The 25,784-nt window shown below is 42.3% G+C and overlaps 1 protein-coding gene across 3 annotated transcripts in view; it reads left to right on the forward strand.

The window, feature by feature from the left end:
- The window catches only part of FAM149A (family with sequence similarity 149 member A), a 78,135-nt gene that overhangs the window by 23,974 nt on the left and 28,377 nt on the right, over window positions 1-25,784 (forward strand). Inside the window, exon 1 of one of the 3 annotated variants that reach the window (XM_075127877.1) lies at window positions 6,712-6,858. The exons of 1 other annotated variant lie outside the window; for it this stretch is intronic. In XM_075127877.1, coding sequence (XP_074983978.1) covers window positions 6,803-6,858 — 56 coding nt within the window. In that variant the 5' untranslated portion in view covers window positions 6,712-6,802. Of the gene's footprint in view, window positions 1-6,711; window positions 6,859-24,635; window positions 25,054-25,784 lie in introns of those variants that run through there. One more of the 3 variants, XM_075127876.1, reaches the window with a different exon arrangement.

Genomic DNA, 25,784 nt, shown 5'->3' on the forward strand with positions numbered 1-25,784 from the left:
GTTCTTTCAGCCTCACTGTTTCCCTTCCAGGTCTTCTGTTCTAGGCTTGTTTAAACTTTTAACCTTAAGAAACTGAACAGAGAGCCCTAAAACAGCTACCTCCAATTTGATTGGCTGCTAGCCTCAGAACATCTCATTTCAATAAATGTGGTCCCCATAGTTTCTGATAGACTGTCCAACCTGTCACCATCTTTCACTGCCCTCTTACTCTAAGATAGCCTTAGGATAATATGTCTACACTGCAACTAGACACCCACAGCTGGCCTGTGCCAGCCGGCTTGGGTCTGTGGGGCTCAGGCTGCGGAGCTGTTTCATTGCTGTGTAGACTTCCGGGCTTGGGCTGGAGCCCAAGCTCTCTAACCTTCCCACATCCTAAGCTCCAGCCCGAGCCCAGAAGTCTACACAGCAATGAAACAGACCCACAGTCCAAGCCCTGTGAGCCCAAGTAAGCTGGCATGGACCAGCCATGGGTGTCTAGTTACTGTGTAGACATACCCTTAGTCCCCTTTCTTCTACTAAGTAAGAGTAATTCCTTTGTTAATCAACTTGCATTTAATATCTGGGAATATAGCTTCATTATTTCTGTTGCAACTTTTACAGTATTTAAGTGTCAGAGGGGTAGCAGTGTTAGTCTGTATCCACAAAAACAATGAGGAGTTCAGTGGCACCTTAAAGTCTAACAGATTTATTTGGGCATAAACTTTCGTGGGTAAAAAACCCACTTCTTCAGATGCATTGGGTGAAAATTACAGATACAGGCATAAATATACTGGCACATAAAGAGAAGGGAGTTACCTTACAAGTGGAGAACCAGTATTAACCAGGCCAATTTACTCAGGGTGGATGTGGTCCACTCCCAATAATTGATGAGGAGATGTCAATACTAAGAGAGGGAAAATTGCTTTTGTAGTGAGCCAGCCACTCCCAGTCCCTATTCAAGGCCAATTAAAGGTGTTAAGTTTGCAAATGAATTGTAGCTCTGTAGTTTCTCTTTGAATTCTGTTTTTGAAGGTTTTTTTGTTGAAGGATGGCTATTTTTAAATCTGTTATTGAATGTACGGGAAGATTGAAGTGTTCTTCTGGTGGCTTTTGTATGTTACCGTTCCTGATATCTGATTTGTGTCCATTTATTCTTTTACGTACAGACTGTCTGGTTTTGCCAATGTACAAGGCAGAGGGGCATTGCTGGCACATAATGGCATATATCACATTAGTAGATATGCAGGTGAATGAGCCTCTGATGGTGTGGCTGATGTTGTTGGGTCCCCTGATGGTGTCGCTGGAGTAGATATGGGGACAGAGTAGGCAACGGGGATTGTTACTGGGATTGGTTCGTGGGTTAGTGTTTCTGTGGTGTAGTGTGTAGTTGCTGGTGAGTATTTGCTTCAGGTTGGGGGGCTGTCTGTAAATGAGGACTGACCTGCCTCCCAAGGTCTGTGAAGGTGAGGGATCATTTTCCAGGATAGGTTGTAGATCCTTGATGTGTGCTGGAGAGGTTTAAGCTTGGGGCTGTACGTGATGGTCAGTGATGTTCTGTTGTTTTCCTTGTTGGGACTGTCGTGTAGTAGGTGACTTCTGGGTACCCGTCTCACTCTGTCAATCTGTGTTCTCACTTCCCCAGATGGGTATTGTAGTTTTAAGAATGGTTGATAGGGATCTTGTAGGTATTTGTCTCTGTCTGAGAGATTGGAGCAAATGTGGTTGTATCTTACGGCTTGGCTGTAGACAATGGATTGTGTGATGTGTCCTGGATGGAAGCTGGAGGCGTGTAGGTAAGTATAGCAGTCAGTAGGTTTCAGGTATAGGGTGGTGTTTATGTGACCATTACTTATTTGTCCTGTAGTGTCCAGGAAGTGGATCTCTTGTGTGGATTGGTCTGGGCTAAGGTTGATGGTGGGGTGGAAATTGTTGAAATCCAGATGGAATTCTTCAAGGGCCTCCTTCCCCTGGGTCCCTATGATGAAGATGTCATCAATGTAGCACAAGGAGAGGAGAGGCGCTAGGGGACGAGAACTGAGGAAGCCTTGTTTTAAGTCATCCATAAAAATGTTGGCATGCTGTGGGGCCATGCGGGTACCCATAGCAGTGCCACTGACTTGAAGGTATAAGTTGTCCCCAAGTCTGAAATGGTTGTGGGTGAGGACAAAGTCACAAAGCTCAGCCACCAGGTGTGCCGTGGCCTCATCAGGGATACTGTTCCTGACAGCTTGCAGTCCATCCTCATGTGGAATATTGGGGTAAGGAGCTTCTACATCCACGGTGGGCAGGATGGTGTTTTCAGGAAGATCACCAGTGCATTGTAGTTTTCTCAGGAAGTTGGTGATGTCTTGAAGATAGCTAGGAGTGCTGGTAGTGTAGGGTCTGAGGAGAGACTCCAAATAGCCAGAGAATCCTGCTGTAAGGGTTCCAGTGCCTGAGATGGTGGGGCGTCCAGGATTTCCAGGTTTATGGATCTTGGGTAGCAGATAGAATACCCCTGCTCAGGGCTCTAGGGGTGTGTCTGTGAAGATTTGTTCCTGTGCTGAAGCAGGGAGTTTCTTGAGCAGATGATATAGTTTCTTTTGGTACTCCTCAGTGGGGTCGGAGGATAATGGCCTGTAGAATGTGGTATTGACACCTCCTCATCAGTTATTGGGAGTGAACCACATCCACCCTGACTAAATTGGCCTGGTCAGCACTGGTTCTCCACTTGTAAGGTAACTCTCTTCTCTTCATGTGACAGTATATTTATGTCAGTATCTGTAATTTTCACTCCATGCATTTGAAGAAGTGGGTTTTTTACTCATGAAAGCTTATGCCCAAATAAATCTGTTAGTCTTTAAAGTGCCACTGGACTCCTCATTGTTTTTGTGGTATTTAAGTGCTGACAATAGGTGGGAATGGGGTCAGATATTGATGTGGCTTTGTTTTTGGCTTCTGGATACAGAGTTGTAAACGCTGCATCCAGTGAGAGAGAGAGGGATTTGCATAATCACAAGTGATTATTTCTCAGTAACCGTGCAAAGATTATGCAGATTAGACTCACATAAATCATTGTGCAGGGAATTGCATAACTGCAAAATTATTGTACATTTACAGTCAGTAACTGTAAATCTTCCCTTCACTCTGGCTGAGACCATTCCATATCACCATAAAGAAATTAAGTATCAAACAGATCTGATTTTAAAAATGTATGTGTTTTTGATGCAGTGCTTGTGAAGGAGAAGTGTTTCCTTATACAAAGGGAGAACAGAATATTGGAGTAAAGATTTGTCAAGTAAATCGGAGAAGAGAACTTGCTCTATGATTAGAATTAAGTTAAGAGGCTCTGGAAGAAGAGTACTTCTTAACATCAATTTCAAAATATACTTAGGCCTGTATTATATCCATGGCAATTGCAGGATTTAAATTGAATTCTTAGTTTTATTAGTAATTGTTCCAGAGATGGGAGGATTAGGGAGATGTGCTTGTCTACTTTATAAAATGTAATATTGTGGAAGAGGAATTTTACATTCATTGAAGCTTGATATTAAAAGTACTTGTCAACTCAGCAGATGGAGTATTATAATATAGTAAAAAGAAAAGGAGTACTTGTGCTTTTGTGAGCTACAGCTCACTTCATCGGATGCATACCGTGGAAACTGCAGCAGACTTTATATACACACACAGATCATAAAACAATACCTCCAGGGCCATTTCCTGCACACCCCCTCCAAAACACACACACACAAACTCACTATCCTGCTGGTAGCAGGATAGTGAGTTTGTGTGTATGTGTTTTGGAGGGGGGGTGAGGGGGTGAGAGAACCTGGATTTGTGCAGGAAATGGCCCACCTTGATTATCATGCACCTTGTGTAGAGAGTTGTCACTTTGGATGGGCTATTACCAGCAGGAGAGTGAGTTTGTGTGTGGGGGGGTAGAGGGTGAGAAAACCTGGATTTGTGCTGGAAATGGCCCACCTTGATTATCATGCACCTTGTGTAGAGAGTTGTCACTTTGGATGGGCTATTACCAGCAGGAGAGTGAGTTTGTGTGTGGGGGGGTAGAGGGTGAGAAAACCTGGATTTGTGCTGGAAATGGCCCACCTTGATTATCATGCACCTTGTGTAGAGAGTTGTCACTTTGGATGGGCTATTACCAGCAGGAGAGTGAGTTTGTGTGTGGGGGGGTGGAGGGTGAGAAAACCTGGATTTGTGCTGGAAATGGCCCAACTTGATGATCACTTTAGATAAGCTATTACCAGCAGGACAATGGGGTGGGAGGAGGTATTGTTTCATATTCTCTGTGTGTATATAAAGTCTGCTGCAGTTTCCACGGTATGCATCCGGTGAAGTGAGCTGTAGCTCACGAAAGCTCATGCTCAAATAAATTGGTTAGTCTCTAAGGTGCCACAAGTACTCCTTTTCTTTTTGCGAATACAGACTAACACGGCTGTTACTCTGAAACCTATAATATAGTAGTCTACAGTAAATGAAAGCAAGGATATGCTTCTTAAATGCATCCAAGGCCCAATCCCTATCAGTGTTTTATATTTCCATTTGTTAGATGCCTCAGTATTCTACTAGACATAAAAATATCAAACAAGTTTACCACTTGAAAGAAAATTATTATTTTGTAAGCCGACAGACCATAATACTGAATGGTGTCTTTGAAAATGAGTACACGTGTGCTGTGAAATCCAGGAGTTTCAGTACATAATTTTTTTAAGAAAAGAGAGAGATAAGTCGGGGTGTAGTTTGTAACCTTTAGCAATTTTTCAATTGAAAATTATTGGTCTTAACTGTCATTTTGTTGTTTTTGATGTTTTTTTTTAAGAATGAGGGCTCGAGCAAACTGCCAAGCAGAAAAGAGAACTGAAGCCTTTATCACCAAATTATAGTTTTCCCACTACCACATATTACTGGGTAGCAACAAGTTGAAGAAGTTTACTGAATGACAATTTTTGACTCTCTGTGATAGTTTTAAGTAGTCAATGGAAGGTCACCTTGTGTTCTATTTGGAATTGGCTGGTGACAAGAGTGCACTTGGATATTAGACTCGGAAAGGATTGGCATGTTAATGTTCTGGCGTCACTTGCCGTGGAAAAGGTTAAAAAGAGAAATAGCTAAATAACTAGTACTTCCCTCACAGACACTTATGCCATATTCATTGTGGGAGGTGGAGCTATTCTGAAATTCAGCTGCCCTAGAGCAGAGAGGACTTGCCTTGGCAGCTGACTCTGCAACTTGCATAGAGAATAGTGTTCTTAACATTTTGCTTCAGTGGCCTTGTCCTGGGAACCCCATATACTTTCTGGTGGGTCTATATATGAGTTATTTCCATCAGGCCTACCAGCAGGACTCCCTGAGACCGGCTGATGATTGTGGAATGTACCATGGGTTCTCCTTCATGGGCTTTTTTTTGCCTTTTTTTTAATGGATGATTAAGGAGACATATCAACAGGCACCTCCTGGACTTCTCAGGCTTGTGTCTTGGGCCTTTGTAAAGAATGGTGGTAAGTTGAAAGACTCATGCATGGCTTTCTCTGTAAACATCTTTCACCATGGCCTCTGCTCCACCATGCACTAACAGGACCTAGCTCTAGAGTGGTAGAGAAGAGACTTTGAAATCCAAGCACTTTTCAGGATTTTAGCCATTGAGACTCTTCCTGGTCCCCCTACTCACTACAGTTAGAGACCTCTGTACTGGAACAATACCTGAAGCCCATGGCCCTCCTGCCACTAAATCCATGCTAGACAGCAGAATCTAAACAACCTAACTTTCCCATAAAAATTAATAAATAAACATTCAAATATGGCAGGCATGCCATCTTGATAGCAGAAGAAGATTATTGATCTTGGTTTGGGTAGTATATTATGTGTGGGTGAGTTATTTTCAAGTGTTTATGTATGAAAGCAAAGTGGGTATCTGCTAACAGTGACCTTATTCTTGTGTTTATGCAATTTAATGCAATGTTTGTGACAAGTAAAATTTTATCCATCCATAACTAGATCAGGGAAGTGACCCCAGACTTTACATGTAAAATTGGGAGATGAACAAATGAAGTCATTAGCTCTTTGTTGTATTGGCTTTCTTCAGAGGAAAATAAGAACCACCACACTGGATCAGATCAGTGATACAGCTAAAGTAGTGCCCTGTCTCCAGCACTGGCCACTAATAGATTCATAGATTGTAAAGGACAATTCTGATAATCTAGTTTGATCTTCTGCTTAACACAGGCATACAACTTCTCCAAAATAATTCCAGTTTGAAACAGGATTTCTTTTAGAAAAACATACAATCTTGATTTAAAAATTGCCAGTGATGGAGCATCCACTATGACCCTAGGGAAATCGTCCCTATGACTAATTATGCTCACTTGTAGAAATGTGCACCTAATTTCCAGTCTGACTTTGTTAGCTTCAGCTAGCCATTGGCTCTTTTTTATACCTATGTTGCTAGATTAAAGAGTTCATTATCAAATATTTGTTCTCCATGTAGGTAGTTCTAGTCTGTGATCAAGTTGCTCCTTAGCCTTCTTTGTGCTAAGCTAAATAGATAAAAAAATCATTGAGTCTATCATTATGAGGCATGTTTTCCAATTCTTTAATCATTCTCATAGCTCTTCTCTGAACCTTCTCCAGTTTATCAACATCCTTCTTCATCTGCAGATGCCTGGACTAGAGATGATATTCCAGTAATGATTGCACAAGTGCCAAATACAGAAGCAATAATACCTCCTTGCTCCTACTTGAGATTTCTCTGTTGTATGCATCTAAGGATCACATTAGCCCTTTAGCCACAGTGTCACACTGGGAGCTCATGTTCAGCTGATTATCAACCATGACCCCCAAGTCACTTTCAGAGCCACTGCTTCCCAGGATAGAGTCTCCCATCATGTAAGTGTGGCCTATTTTCTTTGTTCCTAGATGTGTACATTGATATTTAGCCATATTGAAACATGTTTGTTTGCTAGTGCTCAACTTATCAAGCAATACAGATTGCTCTGTATCAGTGACCTGTCCTCTTCATTATATACCACTCCCCAAACCTTTTTGTTCTCTTAAAACTTTATCGTGATTATTTTGTTTTCTTCCAAGTAATTGATAAATATTTTAAATAGCGTAGGGTCAAAAATCAATCCCTATGGGACTCCACTAGAAACATATATGCTCCATGGTGATTCCCCATTTACAATTACATTTTGAGACCTTGTATTTAGCTAGTTTTTAATACATTTAATGTGAAGCACGTTAATTTTTGTTTTAGTTTTTTAATCAAAATATAATGCAGTACAAAGTCAAATGCTCTATAGAAGTCTAAATATATTACATCAACACTATTACCTTTATCAACCAAACTTGTAATTTCATCAAGAAAGTTTGACAGGATCTATTTAAACCCATGTTGATTGGCATTAATTGTATTACCCTCCTTTAATTCTTTATTAATTTAGTCCCATATTAACTACTCCATTATTTTGCCTGGGATCGATGTCAGCCTGATAGGCTTGTAGTTACCCAAGTTATCCTGATTATCCTCTTTAAATATTGGCAAAACATTAGCCTTCTTCCAATCTTCTGTGTTCCAAGAGTTAGTGGAAGGCAACATTAATTGTCCAATAAGCTCTGGGGCTAGCTGTTTTTAAACTCTTAAATCAGCAGGTCCAGATAACCTGCATCCAAAAATGTCTGACTGTGGTAGCTGCTGAGACGGAACAATGTATACAGTGGGGGTACTGAGAGCTGTTGAACCGAACTGTAAACCCTGTATAAGATGGAAACCCCTTCAAGCCAGGGACTGCGGTTGCACAGCGGGCACCTAAGCTGAGATGATAGTGGAATGGGATGAGTATCATCATCATGATATGACTACATCGCTGTTTTCCCCCCCCAGATATAGAACAATACTATTTATTGAACATATCTGGTTTTTCTGCATTTTTAGTGATAATTCTACCGTTTCCATCTAGTAATAGACCAATATGATTTTCAGGATTTTTTTTTGTTCCTAATATACTTACAATCTCTTTCTTATTATCCTCAACTCTGCTGGCCATAGATTTTTTTTTCCTGTGTGTCCTTTGTTTCCCTTACCAATTTTCTGCAATTCCTAGCTTCTGATTTATATTCATTACTATCTTTACTTTCCTTCATTTGTTACATATATTTCATTTTTTATAGCTGCCTCCACATCCCCTCTAAGCTTGGTTGTTTTTTTAACCAGTGCAGACTTTTCTTTATTGTTGCTTTTTGAGCATCTAATAAGCCATTCACAGATATTCACATTTTTCCATTTAAATTCTCCCCTATCCCCAGCTGATTTGGCTCATAATTGTTTTCAGCTTTGTGAAATTGGCCCTTTCTAAATTACCCAGATGCTTTGAACGAAGGTGTCAATCCCCAAAATAAGCAAATATACAGTAGTATGCCTGTGGGGATAGTTTTCAGTCTGGTATTCGGTATTATATGAACGGCGAGAAGGTCAGGGACATCAAATGTCTGAGGCATTGCACATTAAATATTGATTTGTTGGAGCATACTCACCTTGTGTGCATGTCTTGGGATAGCTGTGACTCTGGGACACAGGCTGTCCTGTTGCACCTCTGAATACCCCTCCAGATTAAACCAAGTTTTTGTCTGGTTTAGTGTTGCACACATGTTGGACCAAATTACCTCTGTGCTGTTGGTGAGCCTGGTACAGTGACCAAGGTATGGGCCTTCCTGTGCCTTGGCTGCCAGGAGCTAGTCTGGCTCCTTGCACAAGTTAGAGCAGACTCTTTCTCCGGCCTTCTCCAAACATGGCTTGAGCACTCCTGCTGTGCTCAGACCTCCTGTGAGTGGTGGAGGTTTATTTGAAACAATTTAATGCAAACTCTAAAGTACATTGTTATCTTAGCTGCTCAGTAGTACCTGATATACAGTGGATCAAATAGTTCTGATGGTGGCCGTGTGATCATGGCTTTTTGGGTTAAGAAAAAGAGAAAAGAAAGATTTACTGACCACTTTGATATAATCATTATGTTGATAAAAGAAATCCATTGTATGCGAAAAGAATAGTAATTGTGTTTTCCCTGTATTTTATCATTGTATTCTTATTACTGATGTGCTTTGAAAGCCTTATGGACCATTTCCAAGAATTTTATTCAACCCTTTTTTTTTTTTCCCCCTTCCCCCTTCAGTTCCAGGGACACTTGATCCTGCTGTAGTAAATGCTTCCTATCAGATCCCAAAGAAATAAAACACCTCTACCAAAATACTAATTAGCTTTCTTTGTTATTGTAGTTAATTAAGATGATTGCATTTTCTTGACATTAATTCATAATTTATGTAAAAATATGATAAAATGTCAGATTTGCCTTTAAAGATAAATGAACTCCTAAGTATGTATGCCTTATCTCAGTAGCGTTCAGAAGCTCAGTCTAAGAAATAATGTATATAATACATCATCTGACAGATGACCCTGTTGCTTAGGGAAATACAAGTTTTTTGCACCAAATCAGGATTAAAAAAGATATAAATAAAACATGCATGAGTTAATACTCAGCAAATGCTCAGGTTATTGCATATTAAAGTTTAATATTTGTTTTCAGGCAGTTTTGTTACCAAGTTTTTTTTTGTTTCCCATTTTCTATTTTCTGGGTAATGTTAGATTCAAACCGTGTACAGTACTTCAGAATGATGTCCAAACTTTGGCAGTCATTCAGCTGCGAGAAAGTTTTCAGACACCATTTGCATAGAATATGAATGAGGGCATGCAGGATTAGGCCATAATTGTGAAAGGCTAGTGCACTACTGACACAATAAAACAAAAGACAATAAAAATAGTTCAAAAGTATAAGCTAAAAGCAAATGTGTATGATGTTGCTATTCACCAGAAAGGAAGGAACTTAAGTTTACATTACAGGCCACAAGACCTGGTGCTTCTGCTTGAGGAAGTAATCTGTAAGCACTTACTATCAGATGTGCCACTCATTACTATGAGCAGTCTTATTAACTTCCTTGAGACTATTCATAGTGAGCATTACACTTAGCAAAGTGATTCTGCGAAATAACAAATGTACTTTTAATCAGGTAAGCAAAAACAAACAAAAAAAAAACTAGGTATCAATATTTATTCTTCCAAATTAGTGTCAAAGGATTTTTTTTTCAATATTTAGTCTCCTTCGATAGATGTATCTATTGCTTTTATGTTAAAGACATCTTATGGTTCATTTGTTCAGCAAGATGACAAATGTTATAGTGGCTTTCATTCATGGATCTCAAAGCTCTCTCTAAAAATAAAATAAAAAAAAAAGTCTATGAGGCCAGTAATAGTAATATACTCATTTAGTATGTGGATAAAATGAAGCATAGAAAGGGTCAGTGACTTTCCCAAACTTGCATATCAGTACAGTAAAAGAGATCAGAATAACATTTCGTGGTACTGACCTCTAGTCCCCCTGCTATAACCCGTTACCGTTGCCAAGAATTGTAGTAGAGACACATGATAGGCCTGAAAGCTGCAAAATTCAGATCTGGATTTTGAATCCCCCTTTCACTCCCCCCCAGCCCACCCACACAGACTGAAGTTTTGTGGGAAGGGGGATCAGATCCAGGGATTGGATGCAGGTCCATCTCTAGTGGAGAGTTAATATTTCAAGCATTTTAGCTTCATCACACAGAGTTCTGTGAGAAGGTAAATATCATCATTGTATTAAAGTTTCCTTTTAGCCATGTAGATGTTACTATGGAAGATACCCATGAATTTCTCCAGTGAAATATCAGTGCATACTGTTTCATTTTTATGAAACAAGAGTGACATCTAGTGACCATCTAGTTTTGTAACTATAACAGTGCTGTATTCTATACATAAACAGAGCTGTATTTTCAGCTAGTGCAAATTGGGTAGTTGCATTAACTTCAGTAGAGCTGTGTTGACTTAAATCAGCTGAGAATCTGACCCAGTATCTTCATATTGTGTCTACAAACAGTTTGAAAACTGGCATCAGGTATCAGCCATGTGCTTTCCTGTTGTTTAAAGTAATAAAGCTCTTTTTACAAATGCAATTACACTTCCCCCGATTTTTCCCTTCATTTAGAACCCTGATATGACATCAGGACTCAAAGAGAGAAAACTCATGAAATGTTCAACGGCAAGATAACTTTTCCCTTTTTCTTTCTCTGCCTATGTATTTCTAATCTGTTTATCACTGTGGGATGTAAGTGCCAAATACTCATTTAAAAAACAGTAAATTTCATATATAAGGGACTCCGCTCTCCATCTCCTTTATTCAGATGCTATTATGTAGAGTTTAATTTTATATATGTATCAGGAATTACGCTAGGTTCTTAAATCCTCATTATTGAGAGGCTTGTGTGGGGGAATAAAAATCCAGTTAAGTTTAAAACAAACAAAATTATTGGTGGCTGAGTGATTAAGGTGCTTGACTACAACCCTGAAGGTCGTGTTCAAGTCTCTCTTGATATCACACTTAATGGCCAGCTCCGGTTCACCCAGGTGCAAAATGAATACCTGATCCACTGGGCAATCAAAGGCAATCGTAAGGATGTGTGGGACTAGAACCTGGGTCTGCAGAGTCTAGGATAGCAGATGTTTCCACATCACCAGAGAGAGACCATGCAGAGCCTCATCCAAGGAACACTTAAGTGCCATAGGAAATACCACCCGAAGGGTCCACAGTGAAAGCACCCTGCGGCCCTCTGCTTGGCCCATGATCACTATTTAACCTTGGAGAGTGTTCCAAGAAGTTGTCTGGGCAACCATACAGATTTCTGGCATTGGCTAGCCAGAAGGAATTGCTCTCAAGCTTCCCAAGAAAAATGCAGACATGCTACATCTGCACTGGAACTATGACTACTCCTTAGACCTGCATCCTGTGATGAAGGTCCTTTATGGATGGATCTATGCAATGTCTGAGCCAGAACTGGCAGCCCTTTGTTCATACATCCAGGAAAATCTGGCCTAGGGCTTCATCCAGCACTCCACCTCCCTGCCAGGGGCTCTGGTCCTTTTCGTTAAGAAAAAGGATGGAATGCTATTCCTCTGTGTAGGCTTTCGGGCCCGAAGCCAGGTAATGGTCTGACACCGGTATCCCCTGCCCCTAATCTCAGAATTATTAGATCATGTATGGTCTTCCTGAATTTTCACCAAACTGGATCTCTGGAGGGCTTACAACCTAATGTACCTTCGAGCAGGAGACGAATGGAAGACGGCCTTTTTAACCTGCTGTGGGCACTACGAATATTTAGTAATTCCATATAGTCTGACCAATGCTCCCATAACCTTTCAACACTTCATTCTGGGCCAATATACAGTCCCGTATCTTGGTGACATACTTGTGTTTTCAAAGAACCCTGATCAACATTGTTACCATGTTCATTCCATCCGGAAAAGACTACGGAAGCAGAGTGTATATGTGAAACTGGAAAAATGTATCTGACTAATCCTCCACAGAATTTTTGGGTTATATCCTTTTCCCAGAGGGCATTAAGATGGACCCGCAAAAGATGGAGGCTGTCTGCAGCTGGGCAGTACCCAGGTCCCCCTGGGAGTTATAGGGCTTTCTGGACTTGCAAATTTTTAACCGATGGTTAATTCCAGGCTTCTCAGGGCAAATACCCACCATGACAAACCTCCTCTGGAAAGCCATCAAATTTGTTTAGATGCCTGAAGTTCACCATGCCTTTAAATAGCTTAAGCCACTTTTATGACTGCTCCTGATCTAGCACATATGGACCTGTCCCAGGCATTCATAGTGGAGGCCGATGCATCCAGTGTTGTGATTGAGGCCGTACTCATTCAGAGGTACAGGCTACAGCAAGTGCTGTACCGCTGTTCAAACTCCTCCCAAAAACTCACCTCTGCTGAATGGAATTATGAAATATTAGACAAAGAACTGCTTGTGATTAAATCGGCCTTTGAAGAGTGGTGCCATCACCTCAAGGGAGTCTGACACCAGATGCAAGTCTTTTTCTGACCATAATAACCTTGATTAGCCTCATAAGGCTTGACCCTTAGACCAAAGACAGCTCAGGTAGGCATTGTTCTTCCCTTGGTTTGGTTTCATCATTACCTATCGCCCAGGAGCCAGGAATGGGAAAGCCGATGCCTTATTCCAAAAGGGTGAACATTACCAAGAGAACGAGGAGACTAACCAAAAACACCCTATCTCCTAAAAACTCACCATTTCCTTAGTGTTGCAATACATCAAGACCTGATTTGATCTAACCCGATCTGCTTTGTGGCGTGATCTGTAAGCCCAGGAGGTGACTGAACAGCCTGAACAAATGAAAGTCAGAACCAAAATGCAATGATCCACACAGAACACGATCACGTAACTCAATGGGCTTATTTACATTCCACCAGGGCGTCCCAGGCCAGAAGTGCGTCATATGTGCCATGATATTCCATTGGTGGGCTATTTTGGCTGCCTTAAGACTTCCTGCATGGCTTTCCATTTCTTCTGGTGACCCCATTTACAAGTTGAAGTCTGGGATTATGTTGATTCTCATGACCTGGGTGCACACACCAAGAGACCCCATGCTAAGCCCATTGGCATTCTCCTTATCTATAACCTGGGCCTCGATCACTCTGGATTTTCAGGAACTCCCTGACTCTGATGGCCACACAGTGGTCTTGACCATTGTGGACTAAGTGAACAAAATGATGCATTTCATCTCCTTTGGCTCCCTGCTCTCTGCTGAAGCAACGGCTCAGCTGCTAGTGGTGTGTGTTAATCCATCATCATGGGCTTCTGGACTGTATTATCTTGGACCAAGGTCAACAGTTTGTCTCATGCTTTTGGCATGAAATGCTCCGGTTACTTTCGCGCTTTTACCTCCTCTATGTACCACTTTCAGACAGATGGGCAGACAGAGAAGGTGGATCAAGTACTAGAGCAATACCGAAGGTGCTTTGTCAACTACCATTCTGATAACTGTTCTCCCTCCTGTCTTATGCTGAATTCTCATACAACGATGCTGACCATGCCTCCCCATTTTTGCAAATTATGGGTTCCACCCAGCTTTGCCGGCAGCCTGCCCAAACCCAGCAGCCACTGGCTGTATCCAATGAATTAAACATATCCAGGAGGAGCTTAAATACCACCATGAAGACATGAAAAAGGACTACAAGTGGTATGTGGACTATTGATGCCAGGAAGGCCCAGCTCTCGCAGGAGGCCAAATGGTCTGGCCTGCAGCAAAACATCTCTGTATGAACAGGCTGATCTGCAAGCTAGACCACCAGTTACTTGGACCATTCTGGATTTATCAGCAAATCAACTCTGTAACCTTCAAATTGCAGCTCCCTCAATCCTTTGAGACATATCATGATTTCAGTGTATCCCTCCTGAAGCCTTATATGGAGGACCCTTTTCCTGACCGGTCCCAACAGCCACCCCCACCAGTCCAGGTCCAAGGGCATGAGGGTAGTCCATACTATCCTGTTCTCTTAAACTGCAGAATGGGAGACTGTACTAGCTTAGTGACTGGGAGGGTTATGATCCTGAAAAGCATTGCTGCTGCCCGTGTCATGCCCTGACCTGGTGAAAAGGTTTCCTCAAGACCAGCTGGATAAAACAGGCCTGAGGCCAACCCCAAGGAAGTGGTGAGTATAATGTATTGATCCATGTGACTAGAACCCAGATCTGCAGAGCCTGGGACATGTGATGTTGCCACCAGGAGACCATGCACTACCATATCCAAGGGGCACTATGGAGATTAGGTGCTGCAGGAAGTACCGTCCAGAGTGACAGCAATCTATGACCCTCTGATTGTCCCATATTTGCTATTTAAACGTAGAAGGTACACCAGGAAGTTGTCTGGGCAACTACACAGATTTCTGGCCTGCTGTGACTCCAGACCTCACCTCTTTTCCTGATTTCCAGTCTCCAACCCCTGCTTGACTCTCTCTTCTTCTTGCCTCCTGATTCCAGCCTAACTACCTCTGATCTCTGGCCTCTGACCCTGCCTTGACTCTGACCCTGACTCTTGCTTATTGATCTTGGCTCTAGTGATTATTCTGATCCCTGCTTGCTGACTTCTGCCTTGTAGCCATCCTTGACATGTGGGTTGGCCCAGCTGTGACTGCTAGGCAAGACTGCCCATGCCCTGATCCCTTACAGTCAGACATGATGCTGGCCATGTCACTCCCCTGGGTATGCTGACTGTGAAACTGACCTGTCTTCACTGTGTCAGCCCAGTGAACCATTGACTTGGGGGAACTTTGAGTTTGACCATGCCAATGACCATACTCTTAGTATTGCCGAAGTGTGGTACCCTACGTCACCCTCCCCACATTGTCCAAATCAAATAAGATTGTTGCTATTGTGATGCTGTCCACCTTAAGCCATTCTTATCTATTCCAATCTCTCTTCTTGAATTTAAAGTACTACTTCCTTTCTGGTCTTCCTGATTATGTTTCCCCTTTAGTTTGTCCAAAATTAGATGTGAAAATGATCTGACACCTCTCTCTTATTATGTTCAGTCTTCTCTTCACTGGCTTTCTGTAACAAATCCAAGCTCCTTTGAGGCCATGCACAACTCAAGCTATGTCTATACTAGCAGCGCTTTACTGGTCTAGGAATACCGGCACACTACAGTGACAAAGCACTCCTCGCATGGCTACAGCTATATTGGCAAAGGTGTGCTTTGTACCAGTATAGTAAAACCATCCCCTACACGTGAAGCAAGCTACAACAGTAAAAGCACAGATTTGCCAGTGTAACTGTGTCTACGCTACAGATGTCTGTCAGCATAGCTGCATCAGTCAGTGATCACACCTCTTTACACCCCAATCAACATATATATCTACTGGCAGAAGTCTGTAGCATAGACATAGTCTTCGTTTTTTGCATCTCTCTCCATTTGCATTTATTTTGATGCTCCTCCACCTCCTCTTCACTCTTCCCCTCACCTCTTCATTCAGCTTAAGCCACAGGTCTAACAACCTCCTTCATTTCTTCCTCACATGTTCTTCTCCTCACTTTCTTTTATGTGGCTCCTAAGTCTGGAACTCCTTTCTTGACCTTCTCTGTCATCTCTCCACTCTGTCAAGTCCCTCACATATTGTGAGATCTATAAACCTTACTTTCCCCTGCTAAATAGTGAGGCTGAAGGGAAATAATGAAACTCTCAATGCTATATGCATTAATCCCTAAAATATGAGTCATGCGATCTTACTGTAATCACCCTCATTCTCTCTTCCTGTTCTCTCTCCTTCCCCTGTCTGCCCAGGAAGGACTACAGAGGAAAGCAGTCTGGGAATTATAGTGAATCACAAGTTAAATATGAGTCAACAGTGTAGCACTGTTGCAGAAAACGCAAACACCTGGGATGTACATTCTGGGATGTATTAGCAGGATTGTTGTAAGCAAGACACGAGAAGTAATTCTTCCACTCTTCTCCATGCCGATATTGCCTCAACTGGAGTATTGTGTCCAGTTCTGGGTGCCACATTTCAGGAAAGATGTGGACAAATTGGAGAAAGTCCAAAGGAGAGCAATAAAAATGATTAAAGGTCTAGAAAACATGACCTATGAGGTGAGATTGAAAAAACTGGGTTTGTTTTGTCTGGAGAAGAGAAGACTGAGAGGGAACGTTATAACAGTTTTCAAGTACATAAAAGGTTGTTACAAGGAGATGGGTGAAAAATTGTTCTCTTTAACTTCTAAGGATAGGACAAGAAGCAATGGGTTTAAATTGCAGCAAGGGAGGGTTATTTTGGACATTAGGAAAAACTACCTGTCAGGGTTGTTAAGCACTGGAACAAATTGCCTAGAGAGGTTGTGGAATCTCCATACTTGCATGTTTTTAAGAACAGGTTAGACAAACACCTATCAGGAATGGTCAAGTTATTACGTTCTGCCTTGAGTGCAGGGGTCTGGATTAGATGACCTACTGAGGTCCCTTCCAGTTTTACACTTCTATGATTCTATGTATCTGTACCTGCGCTGGTCAATTTCTTCTTAACTAGATAGTAAGCTTTTCAGGGGAGGGACTGTTTTGTCCCCTCTATAGCACTGCAAACATTTATTGTGTAGATAATAATGTACCGAGCCTAACTTAAGTTTTAAATACAGTTGTGAAGGTTTTGTATTTCTATTGGGACTGTAAATTCAAGTGGCATTCCCATTTGCATTATTTTGATAGTGATTTTGTCCTATATGTCCTTTTTATTTATTTATTTATTTTTAAGTTTTCACAGGGTAGCTTTACAGACAGCCTTTTTTCACTTCCCTTTTCTTTCTGTAATTCTCCATATCTTGAACTTCCTCTTTGGCAAACTATAGCATGTATGTTCCAGCCTGCAATAAATCATATTAGAGTCACTAAACATTTTTCTTCTAATATTTTGTTTCCTTTGGCACCCACTTGTTCAGATGATATGATAGTCTATCATTTCCATAATCTTATTCTTCTTCTTTATTTCTTGATGTAACAGAGCTGTAATTTTACCATCTTCATTCTAGAAATATATTTTCTTTAGGTCTTTGCAAACCACTATAAAATGCATATTTTAAGGCACAAGATATAATTTAAGAGGGGAGGAAAAAAAGGAAGTTGAGGTGACTGCAGTTGTTGTTTGCGGCGTGGAAGCTCGCCACTGATTTCTTCTTATGGTTTCACTTTGTAGCGTAGTTAGTTATCTAACATCTATTATAGTATACTCTCTGAGGACACAGGAGTTTAAACAAGGCATGATATTGCAGTTATCCTACATATGCGGCATCTGCAGTTTCCCTCCCCACCACATTCCCCACACACTAATAGTTATTTCCACAGGATTCTCCCATCAGCAACATTGTATTTGTCCTGCTGCAGAGTATTATTTCCTTGGATGTGCTTGCAGCAGTAGCAGCTTGAAGATGATTAGTCAAAACTAGTTTAATTTACACTACTGTAGCCAGTGCTTCTGGGAAAATATTGCTCAACACTGCATGGGCAAATTCATGTTGATTGTTAATTTTCTTCTGCTGCTTAGTATGCTGTAGTGGAAGAGAGAAATGGGTCAGAAAAGGAAGAAAAAGAGAAGATTGCATGTGGTTGCCTTGCCCTTTATGGACAGTTAGTGTGCTCCTGAATTCACCTGTAAAGACCTCGTGTTGCCACACCCTATTTCTCTCTAATGTGCTTTGTCACCACTCTAAAGATTGCTTGAAGCACTGTAGTTCCTGATAGGTTTCAGAGTAGCAGCCCTGTTAGTCTGTATTTGCAAAAAGAAAAGGAGTACTAGTGGCACCTTAGAGACTAACCAATTTATTTGAGCATAAGCTTTTGTGAGCTTATGAAAGCTTATGCTCAAATAAATTGGTTAGTCTCTAAGGTGCCACTAGTACTCCTTTTCTTTTTGTAGTTCCTGACATATCCAAGAACCCTAATTTTAAAGATTTTATGCTCCTTTGTTTCCTTTCCTTTGCTCTGAGTATCCATTTCTCTTGGAGATCACCCATACACTTCCATATATGCTCACCATAGAAGTTCCAAGTACTTTTTGTACCCTTCCTCTAATGACCCCAATTCTCTATCACAGCCATACACTTCTGTTAACTCATTTGAAAATGTCAGTAGTCTCTGTTTTCCTGTTTAGAGACCTTCAAGTGCTCCACAACTTTCCCCTAGAAACTTTTACCACACCTCTCTTATAGAGATACCCTGTGTTACTCCATTTCTTTTTAAATGCTTGATGCTTTTTGCACACCACTCAGAAGCCTTCCTGTGCACTTTAAACACATTTTCAGTTTCCTCATATAATTCAACATCCCCTGTGAATACCTCTTCTGCACCCCTCCTGTTTAATATTTCATTTAAGTGCTCCTGCTTTGTAGATGCTCCTCAGTGTTTTCCTGAATCTGTCCATTTGCTAAGATTCCTACATGCTCACAAACCTTCTTTTAGAAACTTTTGAGATATTTACACATTCCCCTAAAGTGTTCCCTTATGTGTTCCCAGACCTATTTCAAAGGTATATATTGTATTGCATTTGTAGCATCTAGAGGGCTCAGTCATAGACCAGGCCCCCATTGGGCGAAGCATTGTACAAACACAAAAGAAGACAGTCCCTGCCTTCAGGAGCTTACAATCTAAAATTCCCTCATGTGCTCCTGACCTCTATGTAAAACACAGCAGTTCTGTACTCTTTTATATAAACCTCTGGTGCTCTCTTGCACCCTTCCTATAGAGAGCCCAGTATTCTCTCCTTCTCTCCCATCCACAGAGTCTTCCATGAGTACTTCAGCACCCTCTGTGCAACTTCTTTGGCATTATGCACTACCATACGCTTCTGCTCTCTCATTTGAGGCCCTATATTCTCCTCTACATCAAGGTGTTGAAACAAAACAGAGTAAAAAGGAACATGGAAGGGTTCTAAGCCCATGAAAGGGTACAGTAGAGCCTACATAGCATGCAGTCTTCATTTTCTCTGAGCCAGCAAAAGGTGCTGTGCACCAACTCCACACAGCTGGGCTTCAGCTGGCATTCAGGACACATACTGAGGGTGGGGATGGAGAGGAAGCAATCACTCTATGCAGAACACTTTACTCCAAGACTGAAGGATATTGAGACAGGAGTTAATGATGCTTCAACCAGCATTGACTTCCACACCAAACTCCTTCCACTTGAAGGGATTGGTAGAAACTCTAATGACAGTACAGGTCATGAAAGGCATGCTGTCGGGTGAGTGGCGAGGAAGCAATGTGGAGGGCCCAGCACATGCAGAGGCCTCAAGACCTATGGGTTCTTTCTCTCTTGCCTTCTTTAAGGCAGGGTGTAGCCCTTAATGACCACTGAATGATATTTAACATCTTATCCCTCCTTGGGAAATTCACTGCACTCCAACCTGTGCAGGTGCTCCATGCCCTGCCTCCCTCTTTGGGTGAGGGGATTTTTGTCCTCCAAGCCGCTGTATAAGTCTCCTGTGCAAAACCCTTTTACTTGAACTCCATGTAGGGGATGAAGATTTGGCCCCCTTTTAGCCACAATCCTGTCCTCTTCCTAGTCCATTCACCAAGTGTTGTAAGATACCATGGTAACCATGTCCTAATTGCTGCTTTCACAATTGCTACCGCTAGTGGAGCTCCACAGGGGAATTATGGCTTTAGTGGTTCCTCCCTTTGTGATCCATCTGACTCAGCTTCCCTGGTTCCCCTCAGTATTTGTGATATCCAAGTAGAGGAAAAAAATAATTAGTTTTACCTGGTGAAAATCGCCCTGTCCACAATATCTCAGGCAACCAATTGGAATTTTTGTCAAATTTTTCCATAAAATTCATCTCTGGACTGACCAAATATGAAAAATGTCAGCCTCAGGGTGTGGTGGTTTTTTTTTTTTTTTTTTTTTAAAAAGACTGTCACAAGCATCTGTAAATTAGTGTCTTATAACTGAAGTGACTTGTCGATAAGAGCTGCTGTATTGTGTTTGAGCATAAGCTTTCGTGAGCTACAGCTCACTTCATCGGATGCATACTGTGGAAAGTTTAGAAGATCTTATTATATACACACAAAGCATGAAAAAATACCTCCTCCCACCCCACTCTCCTGCTGGAAATAGCTTATCTAAAGTGATCACTCTCCTTACAATGTGTATGATCATCAAGTTGGGCCATTTCCAGCACAAATCCAGGTTTTCTCACCCCCCACCCCCACCAGCAACCACATACCACACAACAGAACCACTAACCCAGGAACCTATCCTTGCAACAAAGCCCGTTGCCAACTGTGCCCACATATCTATTCAGGGGACACCATCACAGGGCCTAATAACATCAGCCACACTATCAGAGGCTCGTTCACCTGCACATCCACCAATGTGAGATATGCCATTATGTGCCAGCAATGCTAGCTACGTAAAAGAATCAATGGACACAAATCAGATGTCAAGAATTATAACATTCATAAACCAGCCGGAGAACACTTCAATCTCTCTGGTCACGCGATTACAGACATGAAAGTCGCTATTTTACAACAAAAAAACTTCAAATCCAGACTCCAGCGAGAAACTGCTGAATTGGAATTCATTTGCAAATTGGATACAATTAACTTAGGCTTGAATAGAGACTGGGAGTGGCTTAGTCATTATGCAAGGTAACCTATTTCCCCTTGTTTTTTCCTACCCCCCTCTCCAGACGTTCTTGTTAAACCCTGGATTTGTGCTGGAAATGGCCCAACTTGATTATCATACACAATGTAAGGAGAGTGGTCACTTTAGATAAGCTATTACCAGCAGGAGAGTGGGGTGGGAGGAGGTATTGTTTCATGCTTTGTGTGTATATAATAAGATCTTCTAAACTTTCCACAGAATGCATCCGATGAAGTGAGCTGTAGCTCATGAAAGCTTATGCTCAAATAAATTGGTTAGTCTCTAAGGTGCCACAAGTACTCCTTTTCTTTTTGGGAATACAGACTAACACAGCTGTTACTCTGAAACCTGTATTGTGGTGTTAGTGTAACATCTGATAAACAAAGTAGCCACCTAGTGGCAGTATAAAACTACATTATAGTTTAGAACAAAGCAAATATTTCTCATTTATACTTAAAGATGTACAGTTCATAAGTTGCATTTTGTTAATGTCTTTATTCATCATGGCTTATGTTAGGGGGCTTATTCCTTCACCCACTTACTTCCCTGGTCCTTCTCGCATGAACAGAGAGCAACAATACCCGAAGTCCAAAGGTGCAAACAATTCGATGTTTATTGGGGTGAACTTCCAGCAAGCATGATTCCAGTTTCCTTCCTTAGTATCCTCCTTCCCAGCTCTGACACCACAGAGCCTTACACCTGTGTCCCTGTTCCCATTCCTACCCTTAGCCAAACATGATTCCAACTTCCTTACTCCCATTCCCTGTTCCCATTTCCCCCTTTAGCAAAACATGATTCCAATTTTCTTACCCCCATTCCCTGTTCCCATTTCCCCCTTTAGCAAAACATGATTCCAATTTTCTTACCCCCATTCCCTGTTCCCATCTCACACACCCACCCCCAGTCACTTCCTCATTGACTACAGATTATATAGTAAAACTTGAGTTCTGCTTAGCTATACCTTAACCAATCATTTTCCTGAAATTTAACTAACCAATCCTAACATATTGTAACATGATTATGTAACCAATTATATCCCACCACCTCAATTAGTTTACACCCAGCAAAATTAATTATACAGCAGACAGGAACAATCACAGAACCAGACAGAGATTATACAGACAAACAACAGCAAAATGGGAACTATAATGACAAAACAATACAGAAGTGAGGATTTCACATCCCAGCTATTGATAAGTGAGTTCTTGCCAGACAGGATGCTATCAAACTAAGTTTCCTTTTACATTTTCTAGGCACTTCCCTTTCTCTGGCCTGATAGTGCCTAACAGCCCAATAGCACCTTATTTCAATGTGACTAGTTTGGAATGTGAGGATGTGACCGTTCGCTTCCCAGCTTATGGCTGCCTCTGCTGCTTAGCCAAAGGCCTGAGCCTAAGCACAGGCCACAAACTGTCACAGTAAGAGAAGGCCCTTACACTGGCAGACAGTGGTTTTGATTCTTTCTTTTATACCTCTATCACTAGCCAAGTGATAAGAATACACCTAAATTCTTAGAGTATAGGCCTTTACAGACAGGCCTGAATATCTATATCCTAACAGCTTACAATTAAAATTATGTTGCAATGTTCTTTTGTGCTTATTGTCTGGATTGTATAATTATTATTATTTAGTGTTGTAGTGGTTCAGAAGAATCTGTAAAGTAAATGTTTTTCAATCTTATATGTGAGGATAACTGTATTAGTAAACATTAGAAATATTTCTGCATACTTTCCTTTTCATTCCTGTCTCTTAAAACAAACCAAAATAAAAAAAATCCTATATCTAAAAATTACATTTTCAAGATCTAAATAATATTTTAATATAGCTTAGCAAATTGTTATATATTCCTGCTATTTTAGCAGTTTATTTTTAGCTCCTCTAAGACCTCTCCCTTTCCTGGTAGTGCTTGTTTATGGCGAGTTGTACAGTATTTATCTGAGATGTACATGTTTTGTTGGAACCTGTACACTAGTAGCAGTGGGAAGTGCTCGGGTGTAAATATACACCTTCCCCCATTGCCTGTAGCATGAAAATTAGCTATACTTTAAACTGGGATAGTGAAGGGGGAAACTGGTGTGGATTAATTTATCTGAGATGGCCCGCCCTCCTGCCCCCACAGAAGGATTTTGAGGGAGAGGCTGCTAGCCAACTCTTTGCTCTGGATTGACTCATTTTCCCAAATTCATTAACTCCTGCAAAGGAAAGCCAAGGCCTGATGTAGTGTTATCTGGTGCTTCGCCTTTCTCGTGCATCAAACCAAGCATACAGGAATTGTTTCAGAAACAACTGGGGAAATTCGGGTAGGGGTGGGAGTGTGTGGAATTGTTTAAGGCATATAATTAGTACAGAGAAATTTTTAAATGGTACAGTTTGGAAATACTCAATAGGCTACACCTGCCAGTCCCATGGGCAAGCACAGGAATTTTGTAGTGAATAAACTGCATTAGAAACTCGTTTCTGAAATAAACCTTCATTTAAAGTCAGTTGGTGGAAATCTCCCTTGGAATTTCTTTATTAAATCATGCTTTTGAAATAAAAATTCTCACACTTAGGCAAAGGAGGAATCACCATAATTCCCCAGAGTGACACTAATTATCTTATTTTCTCCATATATTTATGGTTTACTGTGCATTAAGGATGTGCATGCATTCTTGTTGCCTGGACTGATGCTGTAGCTCCCTCCAACTCCTATGCCTGGTACTATTTTCTGAACAAGAGTATTTTTAACTCCTGTTTGTAGCAATTGTCCCTACCTCTGTTGTGTTTTGTTTTGTTCTTGCATTTTTCCCTTCCAAATAAGGTGGGCCAGATTCCACCACTAGGATTCATTGAGTAGTATCTTTCTTTTTGAGTCACCCTGTCATTCAGTAGGGTTATGAGGACAGTAAAGTGCTACTCGATGCTGGCTGAATCTGGATTCTGGTGAGTAGTCCATCAGCAGCCTTGTCCTGAAAATCCAGTGAAGAAGGGGCAGAAGGAAGACAATGGACTTGACCTGCACAGGTGTATGTGAACCACTGGTTTCCTTTCTTAAAACTCACAATTTAATTGGTCATTGTGTGTGAAATCTTCCTGCTTGTAGGGGGGATGGGAAAGGGGGGTGGGGTGGGTGGAAGGACTTGGCCTGCGTACCTTACGATGGTGGGTATGGCTTTTCCTATTGGCTAAGAGGAGGGTGGGGAACTGCCAGTGCTGCAGCACCCCTTGGCTTGAAGTGGTTTCCATTATATACAGGGTTAACAGTTTGGTTCAATAGGTCTCAGCACCCCCACTATACAAATTACTCCAGCCTGCCTGGGGGATGGGTAGGGCTTTGTTGGGTTTAGGGGGCATTGGCATTAGGGCATTGAGGCTCTTGTTCCTGGAAGGAGGAGAATAATTGGTAGGAGGGAAGGGGCCTTTGTGTGGGGTGGGGTGGGGTGTGATGGTGATGGGGTAGTGGTCAGGGCTCTCCCTACCGCGTGAGAAAAGAGGGCAGGGTATGGCAGCTGGATGGGGTGGTGGGGCGGGAGGTGGGGGCTGTTCGGACAGTGGAGGAGGCTGGCTCGAGTGGGGTTTCCGGGCGCGTGGGCCCGCGCGGCGCAGTGTCTGCCCAGGGGAGAGCCGCGCCCTGGGCAGAAGGAGCCGCCCAGCCCCGCTTACTGCAGCTGTCGTGGAATTCCGCTCCCCGCCACCTGCGGCCCTCGGGAAGGGGCGCTCAGAGCCCGCAGCGAGCGGAGGGTGAAGCTCCAGCGTCTCCGGAGCAGCCCGACCCCGCAGACCCCTTTGCCACCCCCTCCCGGCCGCCCCCGGCCTCTCTCCCGACGGGAGATGGAGGGTCACAATGAGAAATGACAGGGGGGCGCCGCTTGCGGCCGCCAGGACAGGAAGGGACCCTGCTGGGCTGCTGCGAGCCCGGGCGCCGCTCTTCTCTGCGCCTTTCATGCGCGTGGCTAGCGGGGTGCGGCGCCCCTGCCCCCCGCCCGTGACTTCCGACCCGCCGCGGCCTGCCCGAGATCCAGAGCTGGTGGTCGTAGGGTAAGGCTGGAAAACACGGGGGGCTGCGGGCGCGCCTCGGGGCACCCTCCCTGCGGAGACTCCGGCCTCAGCCTGCGCGCGTGTGCAAGCGGAGGTCGGAATTCCCTGGGGCAGGGCGTGTGCAGGGCTGTGTTACACGTGTCCAGTGTGTGTGTATATCTGTATACAGCTTATTACGAATAGGGTACGTGAATGGTGTATAAAATACATGGTGGGGTGGCAGCAAGATGTATTGGTGTAAATTTGGCATGACTGTATTACTGACAACGAGTCATCTCAAAGAGTCACCGGTAAAACCTTGAAAGCATACCATCAAGTGTTTTTCCTGGCGAAAAAGCCCGTTTTAGAGCACTTGCATTTTTTTTTATTATTGTTACTTTTTCATACCTCAGCCTGTAGCTCCATGCTCTCCCAGTGCCAGGAGAACAACTCACACAGACCTCTGAGGGAGCAAGAAAATCTCTTACATTAAAAATTCTGTACAAATAGATTTTGTTTATACATACAAATGTCATGATTTCCAGGTCAGTATCTCAGCGCCTTTTGGGAATCTCTCCTTTTGCAAAGTATGAGGTTCTTTTTCTAGCATTCAGGAGGCACAAGATATCTGACCATGAATACCATCGCCATTGTAGACTGACTGTTGTCCAACTGGCGCTTCAGGTCATTTTAAGCATAGGCATGTGAGGTGTGAGTTTCACATCTCCGAAGAGAAAAAAGGAAACATTTCT

The sequence above is a fragment of the Caretta caretta genome, chromosome 4 (assembly GCF_965140235.1).
Source record: "Caretta caretta isolate rCarCar2 chromosome 4, rCarCar1.hap1, whole genome shotgun sequence".
In the NCBI taxonomy this organism is placed as follows: Eukaryota; Metazoa; Chordata; order Testudines; family Cheloniidae; genus Caretta; species Caretta caretta.